Genomic DNA, 16401 nt, shown 5'->3' with positions numbered 1-16401 from the left:
CCTTGCCCATAGTACCATTTCTTTTTTCTTTCTTTCTTTCCTTCTTTCTTTCTTTCTTTCTTTCTTTCTTTCTTTCTTTCTTTCTTTCTCTCTTTCCTTTCTTTTTAAAGTAAGCTGTAGGCCCAATGTGGCTTGAACTCACAACCCCAAGATCAAGAGTCAGCATGCTCTTCTGATTGAGCCAGCCAGCCCCCCTTCCCACCCCCCCCACCCTGCCATATTACCATTTCTGTTCATTGTGCATTGTTTGGTGCCTTACTGAATGGCTCGTCTTGTGAGGGTGCTAGCAAGGTGGTCTCTTGACAAAGGGAAGCATTGTGATATGTATACAGGTGAGGCCAAGCCTGCAGGGATTCTGCACGGTGAAGAGGAGGGTGAACAGGTTGCAGTTCCAACTGTGGGTGCTGGAGAATCTCCCTAATGGGTGCTGGGTTTAGGCGAAGGGTCAGCTCCCGCAGGGACACCAATGTATGTCCCAGGCTGGCGGTGGCATACTAGACCCCAGTAACTCCTCAACAACCTGATTTCCACCCGGGAAATCCTCCTCCATGTCTTTCTGTTCTCCTCAGCCATCCTACTCTGGCCCTTTGTTTCTTGGCACCTTTCATGTTTCCCTACCCACCACTGCACTTAGCATCTGGAATTCTTAATAACAGTAATCATCATAGCCACCACGTACTGAGGGCTCTTTCGGTACCAGGCACAGACAGCGAGGTAAGTGAGGTTTAGAGATGTCACATCAGCCTGTCCAAGGTCACACGATTATTAAGGTATAGAACAGTGTGTCTAATAGAAATATAATTTGAAGCACATTTGTAATTTTAAATTTCCTACTGGCCAAATTAAAAGAAAAGAAACGTGAAATTTAACTTTTAAAATTTAACTCAATATACCTACAACATTATTTCAGCATGTCATCAGTATGTAAAATTACTGAAGAGATATTTACATTCTTTTTTGCATAGTAAGTCCTTGAAATACTTGGGGCGCCTGGGTGGCTCAGTCAGTTGAGCATCCCACTCTTGATTTCAGCTCAGATCATGATCTCAGGGTCATGAGATTGAGCCCTGGTGTAGGGCGCCACACTCAGAGGGGAGTCTGCTTGAGATTCTCTCTCCCTCTCCCTCTGCCCCCCCATGTGCGTGCATGCGCGTGCTCTCTCTCTCTCGCTCTCTCCAGTAAATAAATTTTTTTTTAAGATTTCATTTATTTATTCATGAAAGACACAGAGAGAGAGAGAGAGAGAGAGAGGCAGAGGGAGAAGCAGGCTCCCAAGGAGCAGGGAGCCCGATGCGGGACTTGATCCCGCGACCCTGGGATCATGACCTGAGCCGAAGGCAGACGCTTAACCATCTGAGCGACCCAGGCGCCCCATCCAATAAATAAATCTTAAGAAAAAAAAGAAATATGGTGTGTACTCTTCCATCACTTCTCAGTTCAGACTAGCCACAGTTCAAGTGCTCACCAGCCACATATGGTCAGTGGCTACTGTACTGGACAGCACAAGGACAGATCAAGGATTCTGACCCCCCTCTAAGGATGGTGAGAAGTGGGGCAGCCGCATTGTCTGGGAAAGCGGGCTGGTACTGTCCACCAAATTTCAGGCTTGCAAAATATAATAATCTTATCCAATTGAAGATAAGATTTCATTATAAAGTAGAATAAAACATATCAAAACAGAGGTCCAAAATTTGTTAATTCCTTTTAAAAAAGTATGTGTTAGAGAAGCTGACGTTTCCCTCTTAGAACTGACACTGATACTTCAGGGTTGGGACAGGAATGTTTGTTCCCTTTTGCATGGCCCTGTTATTCTTCTGTCTTGATAAATACCATCTGGGAAGACTAGATTTTCTGTGGCCTGGAGCCAGGTGGTGGAAAAATCCTTTGCCCTGGGGCCCTTCTCGGTCCATAGGGCAGGCCTCTGACCATTTCTCACGGGGCTCACCAACCCCTCATGGCGGCTCCTGAAGGGACTATTGAACTCTGGAAGGAAAGAAGGGACTGGTAGGCCGGCATTTCCTGGTTCCAACAGTGGACAGGCCTTCCTCCGGGACACTGTGCCAGGCACGCTGCAGGTGCTATCCTTTTACACCTCCCCACCATCCTCTGAGGTCAGCGTTAGCACCTGCAAACCCCAGAGAGTGAAGAGGTTCATTCAGGGTCACAGAGCTAGTCACCCTGAGCTTTCTGACACCATAGCCCCGGATTACAGCAGTCCAGCCTTTGGGGATTTTATTTTATTTTATTTTATTTAGAGAGAGAGAGAATGAGAGATAGCATGAGAGGAAGAGGGTCATAGGGAGAAGCAGACTCCCTGCCGAGCAGGGAGTCCGATGCGGGACTCGATCCTGGGACTCCAGGATCATGACCTGAGCCGAAGGCAGTCGCTTAACCAACTGAGCCACCCAGGCGCCCCCAGCCTTTGGGGATTTTAATACTTTCTGCCCACCCACGAACATGGGAACAGGGGTTGCCAGCAAGAAATTTTCGTATCTGTGTTCTGTTTCCATGTGAACTACCCCTGGTGGAGTACTTAGAGTTGACTTCAGTCTCTAAGATTTGAGATCAGATATTCAGGACATGGGGAAAAAAAAAAAAAAAGAAAGGAAAGAAAGAAAAGAAAAAGGAGACAGCCTCCCTCTCTCTATCAGGAGGTCCAGCCTCAGGAAACTTAGGAGGGCTGCTAGAGCTTTTTCGTCTTGTTCCTGACAAGTTCGAAGATCTTTGGTGCCGGGAGCCCTGTGGCTTTAAGCCCGACCTGGTTTGTTTGGGAGGAGACTGGGAGGGCGAGGGAAGGTGCCCGCCTACCTGGGGGAACCTGCTCGAGGTGAGGCTGGAGCGGCTCGGGATGCGAGGCGGGCGGGGGCAGGCTGAAAGTCGGAGCAAGCAGGAAGTGAAGCGAGGGCCGCCCGGGAGGAACCAGACCAGGCGAGTCCCGTCGCTGACAGGCCCGAGCCGCTGGGAGACATGGTGAGCGAGCTGCGACCAGAAAGGGGCTGATTCAAAGACGAGCCAGAGTGGGCTGGGGTGGGGGTGGGGGGATCGGGGGAGCTGGTGGCAAAGTCAGAGCGCGGGGCCAGGGCTGACTGTGGCCGCTCTTCTTTGACAACTTGGCTGCGTAAAGCTCCGAGCTGCCTGGACGGGTATTCCTGCTCCTGGCCTACTCCCTCCCACCCCTGACCTCCGTGCCGCCCCGGAGCAGGGTTTCGGTGAGGGGGGCGGCGGGGGGGGGGTGATCCGAATTCCAGGCGGGGAGTTGCCGAGAGGCCCTGCATTTCCTCCTCCAGCCCGCCAGCCGCCGGGTGTTGTGACACCCCTGGGCAGCACCTCCGAAGTTCTCGGGGGCACATTCCAGCCCCGCGGCTGCCTTTCACTTTATCCCTATATAGAAACTCCAAGAATCTGTCTCCCTGCCGAGTCTAAGGAACCGGCGGCCCCCTCTCTCTAAACATGAGGAAGAAAGCTAAGGGTTTCTAAAAGAACCAGAAGTTGGTTCTCTGTGATAGTCCGTCTAGTTTGGACCCACGCTCCCCGGCCTGTTTCGGAGGTCGGGTGGGTCGGGGAGGGAGGAGCCTAAGAGTGGTTTTTCCCTCCCCGTTCAAAAACCTTATCATCAGCCAGGGGGTACTTGCCCTCCATTTCCCCCAACACCCAGGCTGCTGTTTTTTTTTTTTTTTAAAGATTTTTATTTATTTATTTGAGAGAGAGAGAATGAGAGATAGACAGCACGAGAGGGAAGAGGGTCAGAGGGAGAAGCCGACTCCCCGCAGAGCGGGGAGCCCGACATGGGACTTGATCCCAGGACTCCAGGATCATGACCTGAGCCGAAGGCAGTCGCTTAACCAACTGAGCCACCCAGGCGCCCCTGGGCTGCTGTTTTTATTTAATATCTGCTTAAGCAGGCAGGGGTGGCCTGGTGCCTGCACACGGTGCTATGTGGTGGTGAAAGCAGAAGTTCATGGCGCAAGGGTCCTCCCTGGTGGGGGAGGTCCTGGTGGGGGCCTTGGAGCCTGGTTGCTGTTACTCTCCAGCTGCTTGCTGTCTTGCAGTGAGAGGGGCTTGTGCCAGCACAGATATTTATTTATTTATTTATTTTTTTCAGCACAGATATTTTTAAAGAGTACCCTGGTAAATAGTGGTGGGCTTCTCCATCCTGAGATGCCAGCTTAGCAGTCCTCTGACCCCAGTGGAGGAGCAAAGCCACCCTGGAGTGGGATTTAGGGCTGTGTTTCTTTTCCTCGTCAGGGGCTCCGGAGAACCTGACAAGAAACTTGATCTAGTCTGTCTAGCATCAGCACTCACCTTCTGGGGCTTCAAAATGCATTTGTTTTTGATTACATGAGTAATACATGAAAACATTCTCTTTGTAAACAGTTGAGGCATTAAAAAAAGCTAAAGTCCATCCCAGGCCTTCCCCTCCCCTGGCCTCTGAGACTGAGTCTCAGTTCCTCCACCACTTGGCCTAATTAACCCCTGTGTTGCCGCCCAGGAGGAGGCCAGTGGAGGTGGGGGACATGACCATGTGCGGAACCTGCAGAGTGAGGTGGAGGGCGTCAAGAATATTATGACCCAGAATGTGGAGCGGATCCTGGCCCGAGGAGAAAACTTGGAACATCTCTGCAACAAGACAGAGGATCTGGAAGCCACAGTGAGATGGGGAGCCCACGGTTGGGGGTGGGTAGAGGAAGAGAGGGAGGGAGGATTGTTGGGTTTTGGGGGGGCTGGTGTTGTTGGGGGCAAAACGAATAGGAGGGAAGTCTGTCTTTTCACTTGTTTTGGAAATTGACAAGCAAGTCCCCAGTTCGATTCTGCTCTACTCCACTGATACTGGTACTGGGGTCCAGGGAATGGCTCCAAGGACTGGCGGGGGAAGGAGGAAGATGGGTGGGGCTGACTCTTGGAGGCATCTTCTGAGGCAGCTAAGATGGCCCAGTTAGCCCTCGAATTCTTAGGCTTCTCTCCCATGAAACCGATTTTTCCCTTTGAAGGCTGCCCTTGACAATCATTTGGACCTGACCTCCCAAGGACAAAAATATTGGCTCTGGAAAATCCTCCTAGGGCCTTTGGCCTTCTCTAGGAGTTACTAGGCAGGGGGGCGGAAAACTGTTAGAGTTTTGCTGAGTCTGCTTTAAAAAGAAGCTGGGAAGAGCTGTGAAATTCTTTGATCCAGGGGTCCTCTGCTAGCTGAAGGCTAGAATAATATCTCCCACACATCTTGCTAGACCTCATTCCTCTCCCTCTCTCTCTCTCTCTCTCTCTCTCTCCAGCCAGGGGCTGAAGCCAGCTGCTCAGGGAGGGAGTAACTCTAACAGAATAGTCCAACAAAGGTTGGAGGCTAAGTTTCCATGTCCACAGGGAGAGATGCTGCGGCTTTCTGAGTCCTAGGCGTCATCTTGGGTATAGTCTCCCCGGGACTTAGTGTTTCTTTCCACAGCCTAGGCTGGGGAGCACGGCCCTGGGAAATGTAATTTCTGCAACTCGAGTTGCGGAGGAAGAGTAGCAGTTTCTCTCACCTCCAGCCTCCCTGCTGCCCTGGTCTGTCCTCCAGCTTCAGCGGTCCCCATGGGGCAAGGAGTCGTGGACCCAGGGAGATGCGGCCACCTGGAGCTTGCGCTGCTTGGCCCCAGTGTGCGCCCTCCCAAGGGCGGATTGTGCAGACAGTGTCGCATCCCTGGGTGTGAGCATATGTAAAAGGCCCCTCGATGTGCGTGATGGTGCAGGGGTAAGAAGAGAAGAGGGGAGGCAGGGGGCCAACGGGAGCCCAAGAATTCTAAATTTGAGCCTGGCCCATCAGAGTGTCATGAAGGTGTATCTGTCAAGGTAGAAGGACAGCACAGTTTTTTTGTGTAACAGTCTGTTCCTTCAACTGCTCACTTAAATATTTAGATGGATAGCATGTGGGCCTCTGTTTGTCCTCTGGTTCCGGTGGGAGGAGGCACTGGTTCACTCTGCCTTGTCCCCAACAGTCGGAGCACTTCAAGACCACATCGCAGAAGGTGGCCCGGAAGTTCTGGTGGAAGAACGTGAAGATGATTGTCCTCATCTGCGTGGTTGTTTTTATCATCATCCTCTTCATTGTGCTCTTTGCCACCCATGCCATCCCAACCTAGGGAGCCCCTCGCCCCCGTCCTCCTCTTCTGGGCACCCCTCCATAGTGGGTGCCAAGAAGGGCCCTCTCTCCCGTCATTGCCTGCAGGGAGTGCTGCTGTGTCCTCCCACCCCTCACTCTGAGGCCCCTCTGCCACACTGTCTGCCTGAGGCACCTTGGACCCCTGGAAGGAGAGAGCTGGACTGTGGCTATGTTTCATGGGCCCTCAGAGCTGGTTGGAGAGACCCCAGAAGGCCCAGCCTGGGGCTGGGAAACTGATGGTGGCCGGTGGGCAATAAAGACCTTTCAGTATCCCTACACATGTGAGGTAATTTCTTCCCTTCCATTTTGCCTTTGGCTCTTCTATTTCTTTTCTCCCTGGGGACACCCTCTGGCTGAGATTCTCCTATTTGAGGCCCCATGGTTGGAGGGGTAGAGAGTGTAAGTTTGGAGAAGAAAGGTGGGGTCTCCCCATCCTTCTCTATTTCTCATTCTTTGTCACAGGTCTTAGGAACCAGAATTTTCTGAGGCTCTTGGCATGTGGAAAAATAAACTGTTTTAGGGTGGTATGCAAGACTCCTAAGTGTGTCCCCCTGGGGTCTTGCCATGTCCATTTATTACTTTTCTGCTGGAAGTGTTAGCCGAGACAGGCAAGGGCCTCTTTCCATCTCTCTTCTGTGGCCCTGTTGTAGTCAAGAGTGAGGGGTTGGAGGAACTAGGCCACTTTTCCTTCTTTTTGTTTCTGCAAAGTTCTTTTTATTTATTTCTTTTTAATTTTTAAATTTACGTAATCTCTACACCCAACATGGGGCTTGAACACACGACCCTGAAATTAAGAGTCACATGTTCTTCCGACTGAGCCAGCCGGGTGCCCCTGGTTCTGCAAAGTTCTATTTGTCTTTTGTCTGCCCCTGCCCTTTTGGGACTTAGCAGGGCCTCCGGGTCTCAGCTGAGGGGGTGAGCATCTCTCCTCATGGCTCGTGGCTGGGCCCAGTCAGTGTCACAGGACAGGGCCTATGGCCCTCCTTCCCCTCCACATACAATGGGCCTCTTTGTCTTTGGGCTTCTCTCTTCTCCACCAGGTTCCACCTCATTGTCACTCTTTCCTGTCTTGGTTTGGGGAAAGGATTCTTGCCGTCTCTGTCCCTGTTTCTCCTGTGCGCTTTCCAGTATTGAAAACAACCTGTATAGAAGGGATAGGGTTGGGAGACAGGATTTGGGACTCCTCCTGGCAAGTCAGGTTCTGGAATCATACTCTGAAAACCAGGGAGGAAAAAAAAAAAAAAGGCACAGAAAAGCCCTCAGGGCAGACTTTGTCCTCCTATGTCCTCCTATATCAGACTGTGGCCATCTTCTCTCCTCAGGTCATTCCTGGACTCAGAGTCCACAGAACTGGGGTGAAACCTCTTCCTTGGGATCTAGATCGCCCAGGGTGGGAATGTGGGCTGTACTGACGTGGGCTCAACCCAAGGAGGGAAGCCCTCAACCCCCTTCCCCAAGAGGGACCACAGTTGAGATAGTGGGGGTGGCATGGGGTGGGGTGGAGAACAGGTGTCTCAGACTCCGCTGCAGAGGAGAGGGGGAGAATGGGTAGATTCAGCTCGGGAAGGCTCTGGAGGGGTGGCTTTGCCCATCCTCCCTCCCACTGAGGAACAGGGTCATATGAGGGCAGGGCTGCAGCTGCCCTTGTGGTGAAGAGGGCAATACAGAACAGCCAGAACTAGCACCTTCTCCCTGGGGGTCTGTTTTCTTTTTGAATGGGGGTGAAATTCACACAACATACATTGTATAAGTGTACATACAACTGTAACAGACAGTGGTACCATTTTCTTTTTTTTTTTTAAAGATTTTATTTATTTATTTGAGAGAATGAGAGAGAGAGAGCACATGAGAGGGGATAGGGTCAGAGGGAGAAGCAGACTCCCTGCTGACCAGGGAGCCCGATGCGGGACTCGATCCAGGGACTCCAGGATCATGCCCTGAGCCGAAGGCAGTCGCTTAACCAACTGAGCCACCCAGGCGCCCTACCATTTTCCGAAATATACAATTCAGCGGCAGGTAGTGCATTCACAATGTTGATTGTGAATAGTTTCTTTCGTTCCAAAACTTTTCTTCGGGGAGTCGGGTTTGGGTTACCGGTGAACGCACTCACCCAGGTGGCAAAGACCCGGCCCGGCTGGCTGTTCGAGGCGTCTCTAGCACAGTGCCCAGCATTGGCACGGATACAGAGGCTCGTGGAACGAGCGATACCTCCGCTCCGGAGCCCACTCTACTGTGCGCGGGTCACAGATTGGGCCCCCGACATGTGGCCAGCGTGCCGTGCGAGCACCAGGCTGCTCAGGCGTGAGGCCCCCAGTTCCGGAGGCTGGGGAAGCCGTGCGAAGCTGGGCCGGGTGCCGGCCGCTTTCGCTTTGCGTCGCCCCCCGCCCCCGCCCCCGCCCCCGCCGGCCGCGGCCCCGCCCCTCCGCTTCCTCCCGGGTATCTGGCACCGCGGCCGCTGGGCGACAGAAGAGCCCGAGCTGGCGAGGCGGCGGCAGCAGCTATGGTGAGGGCCCGGGCGGGGCGGAGCCGGCCGGACGGGGGCCAGAGGGCGATGTGGGGGTGCGCGGCGGGAGGCTGAAGTCCGAGGGCGGGGGTGTCGTCCGGGACCCAGGCCGGTCCCCCCCAACAACACCACCGCGAGGTGGCCGCGGCCAGGAGCCGGATGGGGGCCATAGCCTCCACTGGGGGCGCGCAGGCTGGGAAGGGAAAGTTTGATCGCCTGCGTGCAGTGTGCATGACTCCGGCTTCTCCCTTCCCTGAGCCAAGTGGTTACGAGCCCGGGCTTCGGAGTCAGACTCCCGGCTGAGATCCTGGTGGTGGGCACTTACTGGCTCTGTGACCCCGGGCCAGTCACTTAACCTTCCTGAGCCATCTTCTTCGCATCTGTGAAGTGGGGTCAGCAATACCTGACTTACTGGGTCCTTGCGAGGTTAAGGGAGATAAAATGGCAGAGCCCTGCCTGGCACCCAGAACCTGCTCCTAAGGAGTGGTAGGTAATGTGATGACCTCTTCAGCCCTTCCCGGAGCTGTGAGAAGCCAAGTGTGGCCCGGGAGTTGGAAACCTGAGCAGATGGGGTGGTAGAGGCCTTACCAGCGCCCTGGCAGGGTATTGGAGGGCACACTCCTTTCCCTGCAGAAAGATAAAGGGAGATGTTTACCATAAAAGTTCCCCTGAAGTTATCAGACTATGGCACAGTCCTGGCTCTCTCCTAACCTCTACCGAGGGACACATTCTTAAGGTGAGTCATCCCCCACTCCAGCTGCAGACTCTGGCCTGTGTCCCCACTTGCCATCTCTAAGGCAAAGGTGTCAGAAACAGGTGGTGCCAGTAGCTTGCCTCCATCCCCTGGACTCCTGGGAAGATAGGCTGGGCAGGAAGCAGGCTTGGTGCTTTAAGCTTCTGCCCTGGAGAAACTGGCAGAGGTGTGACAGATGTGGCCTGGCTGGGGGTCGTGATGCCTGGATGGCCGCATCTCTAGGGAACCGGAGGCAGGAAGAGGAAGCGGGGCAGGAAGATTGCACTGAGCTCTAAGGCCACGCCAGGAAACTGAGGGAGGCTCCAAGAATGGGACAAAGCTCCGAGCCCACTTCCCAGCATGCAGGGCAAGGGATCAGGCAGGGCTAGGGGTGGGCTTCCAGTCAGCCTTGAGCACTTGGGGAGAAGAGGAAACTCCTGAAATGAAGGCTGAGGCCAGGATAATTTATGGGGTTTCATCTGAGGCCAACAGTGGATCAGAGCCTGGGGGGGGGTACCTTGATCTTTCTCCCCTCCCGGCTCCTAGCCCCATCCCTCTGTTTCTTTCACACCTGCCCCTTTCTCTGGCCCCAGCTCTTTCCCTTTCTTCTTCCCACCCATTTCCCTGCCTGGTCTTTCTTCCTCGTCCTGTCTCTGATTCATTCAGTCAACAAGCATTTCTTGGGCATTTCCTCTGTGCCAGATGTGGTGACAGGTATAGGGGAGAGAGCAGGAGTAAATAGTGATGGGAAAGATGAAACCTGAATGGGTAAGGGCTTGAATTCATTCATCCTATAGATGGTCCTCTCTCCTGCACTGTCCGGTGAATGTGGGTTTTGAGCCACGGGCTTCCCTCATATAGCACACAAGTTGACTTGGCCGCATTAAAAAGTCTGGGGAGTCTTTGGCCAGCCAGCTAAAGGATTTGACCCTCCTTTACCTGCATTCACTTTAGCACCGTGGTTAAGAATGTGATTCTTGGAGTCTACACTGGTTCCACTCCCGGATCGGCTACTTACTGGCTGTATGACCTTGGACAGATGATTCAACCCCTCTGAGCCTCAGTTTTTTATAAAACTGGGATAATAGCATGCCTTCAATGGATTGTTGTGAGGATTAAATAAGATCAGGTGAACAAACAGCAGGCAGCACCATGCTTAGCTCAGAGTGTGTGCCCATTGGATGGTGGCTGTTTTCCCCGTCAAGACGTAGAACCTTCTCAACAGCCTGCAGTACCTGGTGGACGTAAACTCCATGCAGATTATTGAAGGCCCAGGTGATGTTCTGTATTTAAGTTAGAGACAAGTGCACACGTTTGCAATAAGGAAGAGCTTGCTTGGCTGGGTATTTTGTAGAATTATTTAAGAGGTTTTATTGACCACAGGTATTGAACAGTTCTTGAGATCTGACTGCTTAAAAAAAAAAATCAGTGAGGGAAACTTTGGCTCCATCCACAATAATAGCTATTATTTATTGAGCATTTAGTACGTGTCAGGTATTGTGCTAAGCACTTTGTAACAGGTCATATGCGTTAGCTAACATGGTAGATATCATTCTTGTTGCCACTTTACAGATGAGGAATTGGAGGGTCGGAAAGGTCTCGTAGTAGGTGAGGGGCAAAGGCAAGATTTGAGGGAACCCAGGGGTGCAGTGCAGAGCCCTGGCCCTTAGCTCTGAGCTCGGGTGAATGCTGACCTAGGAAGGAGCTGGTACACCCCTTCGCTGCCCCCTGTCCTGTGACTAGGACAGTGTTGACAGCTGCAACAGGGTTTGTTTGGCACTCGCCAGGAGAGAAGGGAGACAGGAGAGTTAGGACAGGGAGGTTGGGAGAGATTTGTCTTCAGAGGAACCAAGGGTATGTGGCCTGGAAACACCGGAGCTATTTGAGGGTTTTAGGCGGGATATTCTGTACAGAGGGTAACGGTCTGTGGAGAACATTTCCCGTGTAACTGCCACCCCCTGTCTGCCAACCACGCGGCTGCTCCGCACTCCACTGCACCCCCTCAGCCCTGCAGACCCCGGGCAGGGCTGCAATGCACCCCTCTCAGCCGCCCTCCATCTCTCTGCTCTCTGCTCCCCACGAGCCTGGCAACTCCTCAAACCCTTGCTGGTGGCACCCTCCGGCCCAGGGTTCTCTGCTGCCAGCCATACTAGTCTACCACGGATAGAGAAATTCTTTTTTTTTAAGAGTTTATTTATTTTATTTTATTTATTTGACAGAGAGAGAGAGAGAGAGAGCACAAACAGGGGGAGCAGCAGAGGGAGAGGGAGAAGCAGGCTCCCTGCTGAGCAGGGAGCCAGATGCTGGGCTCCATCCCAGGACCCTGGGATCATGACCTGAGCCGAAGGCAGAGGTTTCACCGACTCAGGCACCCAGGCATCCCTAGAGAAATTACTCTGAAGCCCCCCTCTGCTGTCCCCCTTGGCTCAGAAGTCTACACTAGGTCTTGTTCCAGTCTTCCCTCCAAGTTAGTGTCCTCTTCTGGACTTTCATTCTGTGTGTTCTCTGGCCCCACCCTGCCCCTCCGCCCTTACCCTCGGCCTGGTCTGTCTCTGTGGAATGCCCCATCTCCACCCCATCCTGCAAGGGCTCCTCCCCCCGGGAATCCGCTCTCTGAGGGGGGCCCCGACCCTCAGCGTTGGCACCTCACAGCACAACCCTCCACTCTTCCCTAACAGTGTCACGTATATCTCTTTCCCCCAGCCTATAGTGAGCTTCTTAGGAACAGGCACAACTCATTCAGAAATGTTTTTTCCCGTGTCTACTGTGTGCCAGGCACTATGCTGAGTTCACTACTGCTGGAGGGAGCGTGGCCCTGTCTCCTGGTCCCTTATCTCCATCCCCATCCTGTATAGTTCTTCATTTCTCCCCATGCCAGCAGAGACCTGTGCATGTAGTTTCCTTTTTCCTCTGGTTCAGGGAGGGCCAAGGAGGGCCAGGGGGTTAAGCCTGAGGCCTCTGTGTTCCCTGGAGCGAATGTGTTCATTTTGGCCCGGTCCCACCTCGGTCCGGACAGACCTGGCTTCGCAGCAAGAAGCACAGCCAGGTCTCCTGGAGAATGTGACCCAATGCCATCCCGTGTTGGAGCATCAGGGAACAACAGCTGTGGTTTTCATAGCGGAAAAAATAACATTCAGCATCCCACCAACCTCTAGCTGCCATTGTCATTTGGAAGCTTTGCCCATTCTCAGGTTTTGGCCTTGGCCCATTATGAAGGTGGGGATGCCTGGAATTGTGTGAACATGGGCCCTGGGGGTTTGTTGACTACAATGGTAGTAAGAATAGTGCTGATGATGGCTGACTGAGGAAAACGTGCAGATGAGCGCAGCCTCCCTGCTCTCTGCATTATTGCTCCTTGTTCCCCAGTCACTGCTCCCCAGCCTGGGAGTGCACCCCTCTGGCCTGGTTTGCCTGCCCCCTCTCCAAGCAGGTTGCTTTTCTAGCTCATGGGTAAATATTGACCTACTCGGGTTTCAGATGCCTGCCCCTCGAAACTCCTGCTGGGCTGGATAAACACACTGGCATAACATCCCTTGAAAATAAGAGTTGCTTTTGGATAGGCTATAATGTGATTGACCCACTCACTGAGTCCTTGTAATGGTCAGCACTGTGCTGGCCCCCCTGGGCCACCGGGATGGGAGCAGACAAAGGTAGTCCCTTCCTCTGGGGCTTGTGGTCCAGTTGGGGAGATAGGACTCATATACTGGGAATGCCTGGAGGCTGTGTGCAAGGCAGCTGCAAGGATCCTGAATGTGAATTCTTGCCTGAGTAGGAGTGGCCCTCTGTGACCACCAGATCTTTCCCCTTTCTCCGGTTTTAAGTGGAATTCAGTCAAGTGCCAAAGTGTCTGTTGCAGACAATGGGCAATGTGGTCTGGCAGGAAAGGGAGCTTGGCCAGTGCTCTGTGGGGAGGAGATGAGAACAGGGATGGGCTGCAGGGGACTAGGCTGGGAGGAGGGAGCTGCTGTGGTTTGTGAATCTGCTGGGATTCAGCTCCCTGACTCATCCCTGGACCTGTTTCTGGACTTCCAGCTCTTACTGGGGCCTCCTGCCTTGAGTCTCTCTCAGTTGCCTGTCTAAAGCCCAGTCCCTTTCTTGCTTGTGACACATGCTCTCTTCCTCTCCCCTGTTCTCTCAGCACTCCCCACCCCTCCCACGCTTGGACCCTGTGCCTCCCTTCTTAGTCCTCTGAAATGAGCTGGGTTCTTTTGTCGGGTGTGGTTGCTGCTAAAGCTGAGAGGTCTAAGAGTTGGTTTCATCTCTGTGAGTTGGACCCCAGGGAAGATCCTGGGTAGCTGGAAGGCTGAGGCCAGAGGCCAAGGAGGCTGAGGTTTCCAGGCAGACAGGGAATCAATTTTGAGCACTGATGTGGGAGTAGGGTCAGGAGGCAGAACTGGCCTGACCAGTCAGAAGGAGGTCTGATGTTTTCAGTTTGTTTCTCTGTGTGTGTCTGTGGGGTGAGGCAGAGGTTATGATGCATGGTGGTCCAAAGCCCAGGGTAGAGGTCATCCTAGAGCAGGTGAGGAAAGTATCTGCTTTGTGGGGCAGGGGTGGGGTGAGATCCTGGGAAGTTTCCATCCAGGGGCATCTTAGAGGAAGCTGAGATGCTGTAGCCAAGGCTGACCTAGGACCTGCCTTGGTGGGCATAGGGAGGAACCTGTGAGATCAGAGGCAAGCCACACACACTCAGGAGACCAGTCCTTCACTCTGTACATATCATACCCTTACCTGAAAGATGCTATTCCCCCTCCCCATACACGCCCCCTCCCCCCTCCCAACACACACAGTGGGGGCAAGGAGGCTGCTAGGTCTCAGGATCAGATGCGGGCTGGCTGGGGGCCTCATGCAGTTCTGACCTTGGGCTTGGTGCCCAGGCAGGGACAGAGTTGGAACGGTGCCAGCGGCAGGCGGACGAGGTGACAGAAATCATGCTCAACAACTTCGACAAGGTCCTGGAGCGCGATGGGAAACTGGCAGAACTGGAGCAGCGTTCAGACCAACTGCTGGACATGGTGTGAGGCCTGGGGAAGCAGGGATGGGGGTGGGAGAGGCCAGGGGGAGTCCTCAGAGAGAGTTCTCAGGCTGTGCTCAGGGTCTCCAGGCCCTTGGTGGGGCCTGAGGCTTGCCTGAGGGCCAGTGTGGGGCCTATGGGTTTGCATAGCCTAGATAAGCTCCAGGTAGGCCTCATGAAGTCAAAAGACCTTGGTTTGAAGCCGTGGACCTTCCTGAAGGTTGAGGGCTGGTATTGTTAACTGAAAGTGAGCCTGTAGGGGTACGAGTCAAGGGCTACACAGTGTCTGAGACCAGGAGTCAGGTTGGGAGGGTCCCAGGGTGGACGATGTGGAGAAGGGGAGCCGAGAGGCTGGGAAGATACAGATTAGGCCTTGCTGTGGGCGGCGGGGGCGGTGGGGGGTTGGGAGAACCTGGCCCTGGGGTTCCGGGGAAACCACTAACTCCCACCCTGTGTCGGGATGTTCACAGAGCTCAGCCTTCAGTAAGACAACCAAGACCCTGGCCCAGAAGAAGCGCTGGGAGAACATGCGTTGCCGGATCTACTTGGGGCTGGTGGTGGGCGGTGGCCTGCTCATCCTCCTGATTGTGCTGCTGGCCATCTTTCTTCCACAGAGCAGTGGGGGCAGCAGTGCCCCACAGGCCCAGGACGCGGGCGTTGCCTCAGGGCCTGGGGACTGACCCAGCCAGGCCTGGAGGAGAGGCCGAGTGGCCGCACTGGCTGGTCCTCGTCTCCAGAGAACCCTGGCGTTTGCTCCCATCTGAGCCACCCAACTGAGCACTGAAGAGCGACCCTGATGCGTGCACCTTTGCATCTCCTATCACGCCACAGACTGGCCCTTGCGGGCAGCCTGCTGCACTGGCCACTGCCAGGCCAGCCCCACCTGGAGCTCAGTAAAAGCTGCTGTTTGGTTAAAAGCTGCTGTTTGGTTAAAAGCTGGTATGTGTGTATGTGAGTGTGTGTGTGTGAGTGTGTGTGTGAGTGTGAAGCTCTCCATGTTGGTTCATCCTGCTCTGCCTCCACTCTTGGGGTTGCTTAAAAAGTCGGTAGAAGGACTTCACCCCTGGGAGGGGGCCTCTTTCCTCTTCCTTCTGTACTTGATCCAACCCTACCCAGACATAGCCTTCTGGAGTGCAGGTGCAAAGACAGAGTGGCTCCCAAACCAGACCCTTCACAACCAGGGCCCTCTGAGCCTGTTTCCCTCAGAATGAACTCTATTCTTTTTCTGATGTCTTGAGGATGCTCAGAATAGGACTCCAGAAGAGGAAAGCGCCTCAAAGGTTTTTTATCTCACAAGGCTCTCACTTAAAAAAAAAAAAAGATTTTAGGGGCACCTGGGTGGCTCAGTTGGTTGGGCAACTGCCTTCGGCTCAGGTCATGGTCCCAGAGCCCCGGGATCGAGTCCCGCATCAGGCTCCCTGCTCAGCGGGGAGTCTGCTTCTCCTTCTGACCCTCCCCCCTCTCATGCTCTCTCTTTCGCTCTCTCTCTCTCAAATAAATAAAACAAAATCTTTTAAAAAAAATTTTATTTATTTGAGGGAGAGCAAAAGAGAGAGCGAGCAAGCAGAAGCGGGGGTGGGGGACAGAAGCAGAGGGAGAAGCAGGCTCCCCGCTGAGCAGGGAGCCCAATGAGGGACTCAGTCCCGGGACCCTGGGATCATGACCTGAACTGAAGGCAGATGCTTAACCACAACTGAGCCACCCAGGGGTCCCAAGCCTCTTATTCATTTTTTTAAAAAAGATTTTATTTATTTATTTCACACAGAGAGAGCACAAGCAGGGGGAGTGACAGGCAGAGGGAGAGGGAGAAGCAGGCTCCCCGAGGAGCAGGGAGCCCGATGTGGGTCTCGATCCCAGGACCCTGGGATCATGACCTGAGCCAAAGGCAGTTGATTAACCAACTGAGCCACCCAGGCGCCCCCCGCCCCCCACCAAGCCTCTCATTTTTTAATAGACGTTTCCCTCTCTGAACACTCTGTCCTCAATTTGTCTCCTACATTCTTCCTCAAACTTTACACTTGATT

At 53.6% G+C, this 16401-nt stretch overlaps 3 protein-coding genes across 6 annotated transcripts in view; all 3 read left to right on the top strand.

Moving 5' to 3' along the window:
• LOC112820650 (cytochrome c oxidase subunit 8A, mitochondrial-like) overlaps positions 1–16401 on the top strand; it is a 153485-nt gene that overhangs the window by 64753 nt on the left and 72331 nt on the right. The gene's annotated exons all lie outside the window — the stretch shown is intronic.
• VAMP8 (vesicle associated membrane protein 8) lies at positions 2814–6408 on the top strand. Its single transcript, XM_025868284.2, has 3 exons — positions 2814–2970; positions 4490–4648; positions 5967–6408. Exons 1-3 carry the CDS (start codon positions 2968–2970, stop codon positions 6108–6110), a joined length of 306 nt encoding a protein of 101 aa, XP_025724069.1. The 5' UTR covers positions 2814–2967; the 3' UTR covers positions 6111–6408.
• VAMP5 (vesicle associated membrane protein 5) lies at positions 6300–15294 on the top strand. Of its 4 annotated transcripts, none has more exons than XM_073897459.1 (3): positions 6300–6416; positions 14241–14378; positions 14992–15294. In XM_073897459.1, exons 1-3 carry the CDS (start codon positions 6300–6302, stop codon positions 15055–15057), a joined length of 321 nt encoding a protein of 106 aa, XP_073753560.1. In that variant the 3' UTR covers positions 15058–15294. The 4 variants fall into 4 exon arrangements, with proteins under 4 accessions (XP_073753560.1, XP_025724066.1, XP_025724067.1 ...); XM_025868281.2 differs by having other exon boundaries at positions 14848–15294; XM_025868282.2 differs by lacking the exon at positions 6300–6416 and adding an exon at positions 8538–8633 and having other exon boundaries at positions 14848–15294.

The sequence above is a fragment of the Callorhinus ursinus genome, unplaced genomic scaffold, assembly GCF_003265705.2.
Source record: "Callorhinus ursinus isolate GAN/ISIS: 27379988/994484 unplaced genomic scaffold, GSC_fseal_2.0 scaffold10, whole genome shotgun sequence".
Classification (NCBI taxonomy): domain Eukaryota; kingdom Metazoa; phylum Chordata; class Mammalia; order Carnivora; family Otariidae; genus Callorhinus; species Callorhinus ursinus.
Note: the sequence above shows the minus strand (reverse complement) of the source record. Positions and strands in the feature narration are given on the sequence as shown.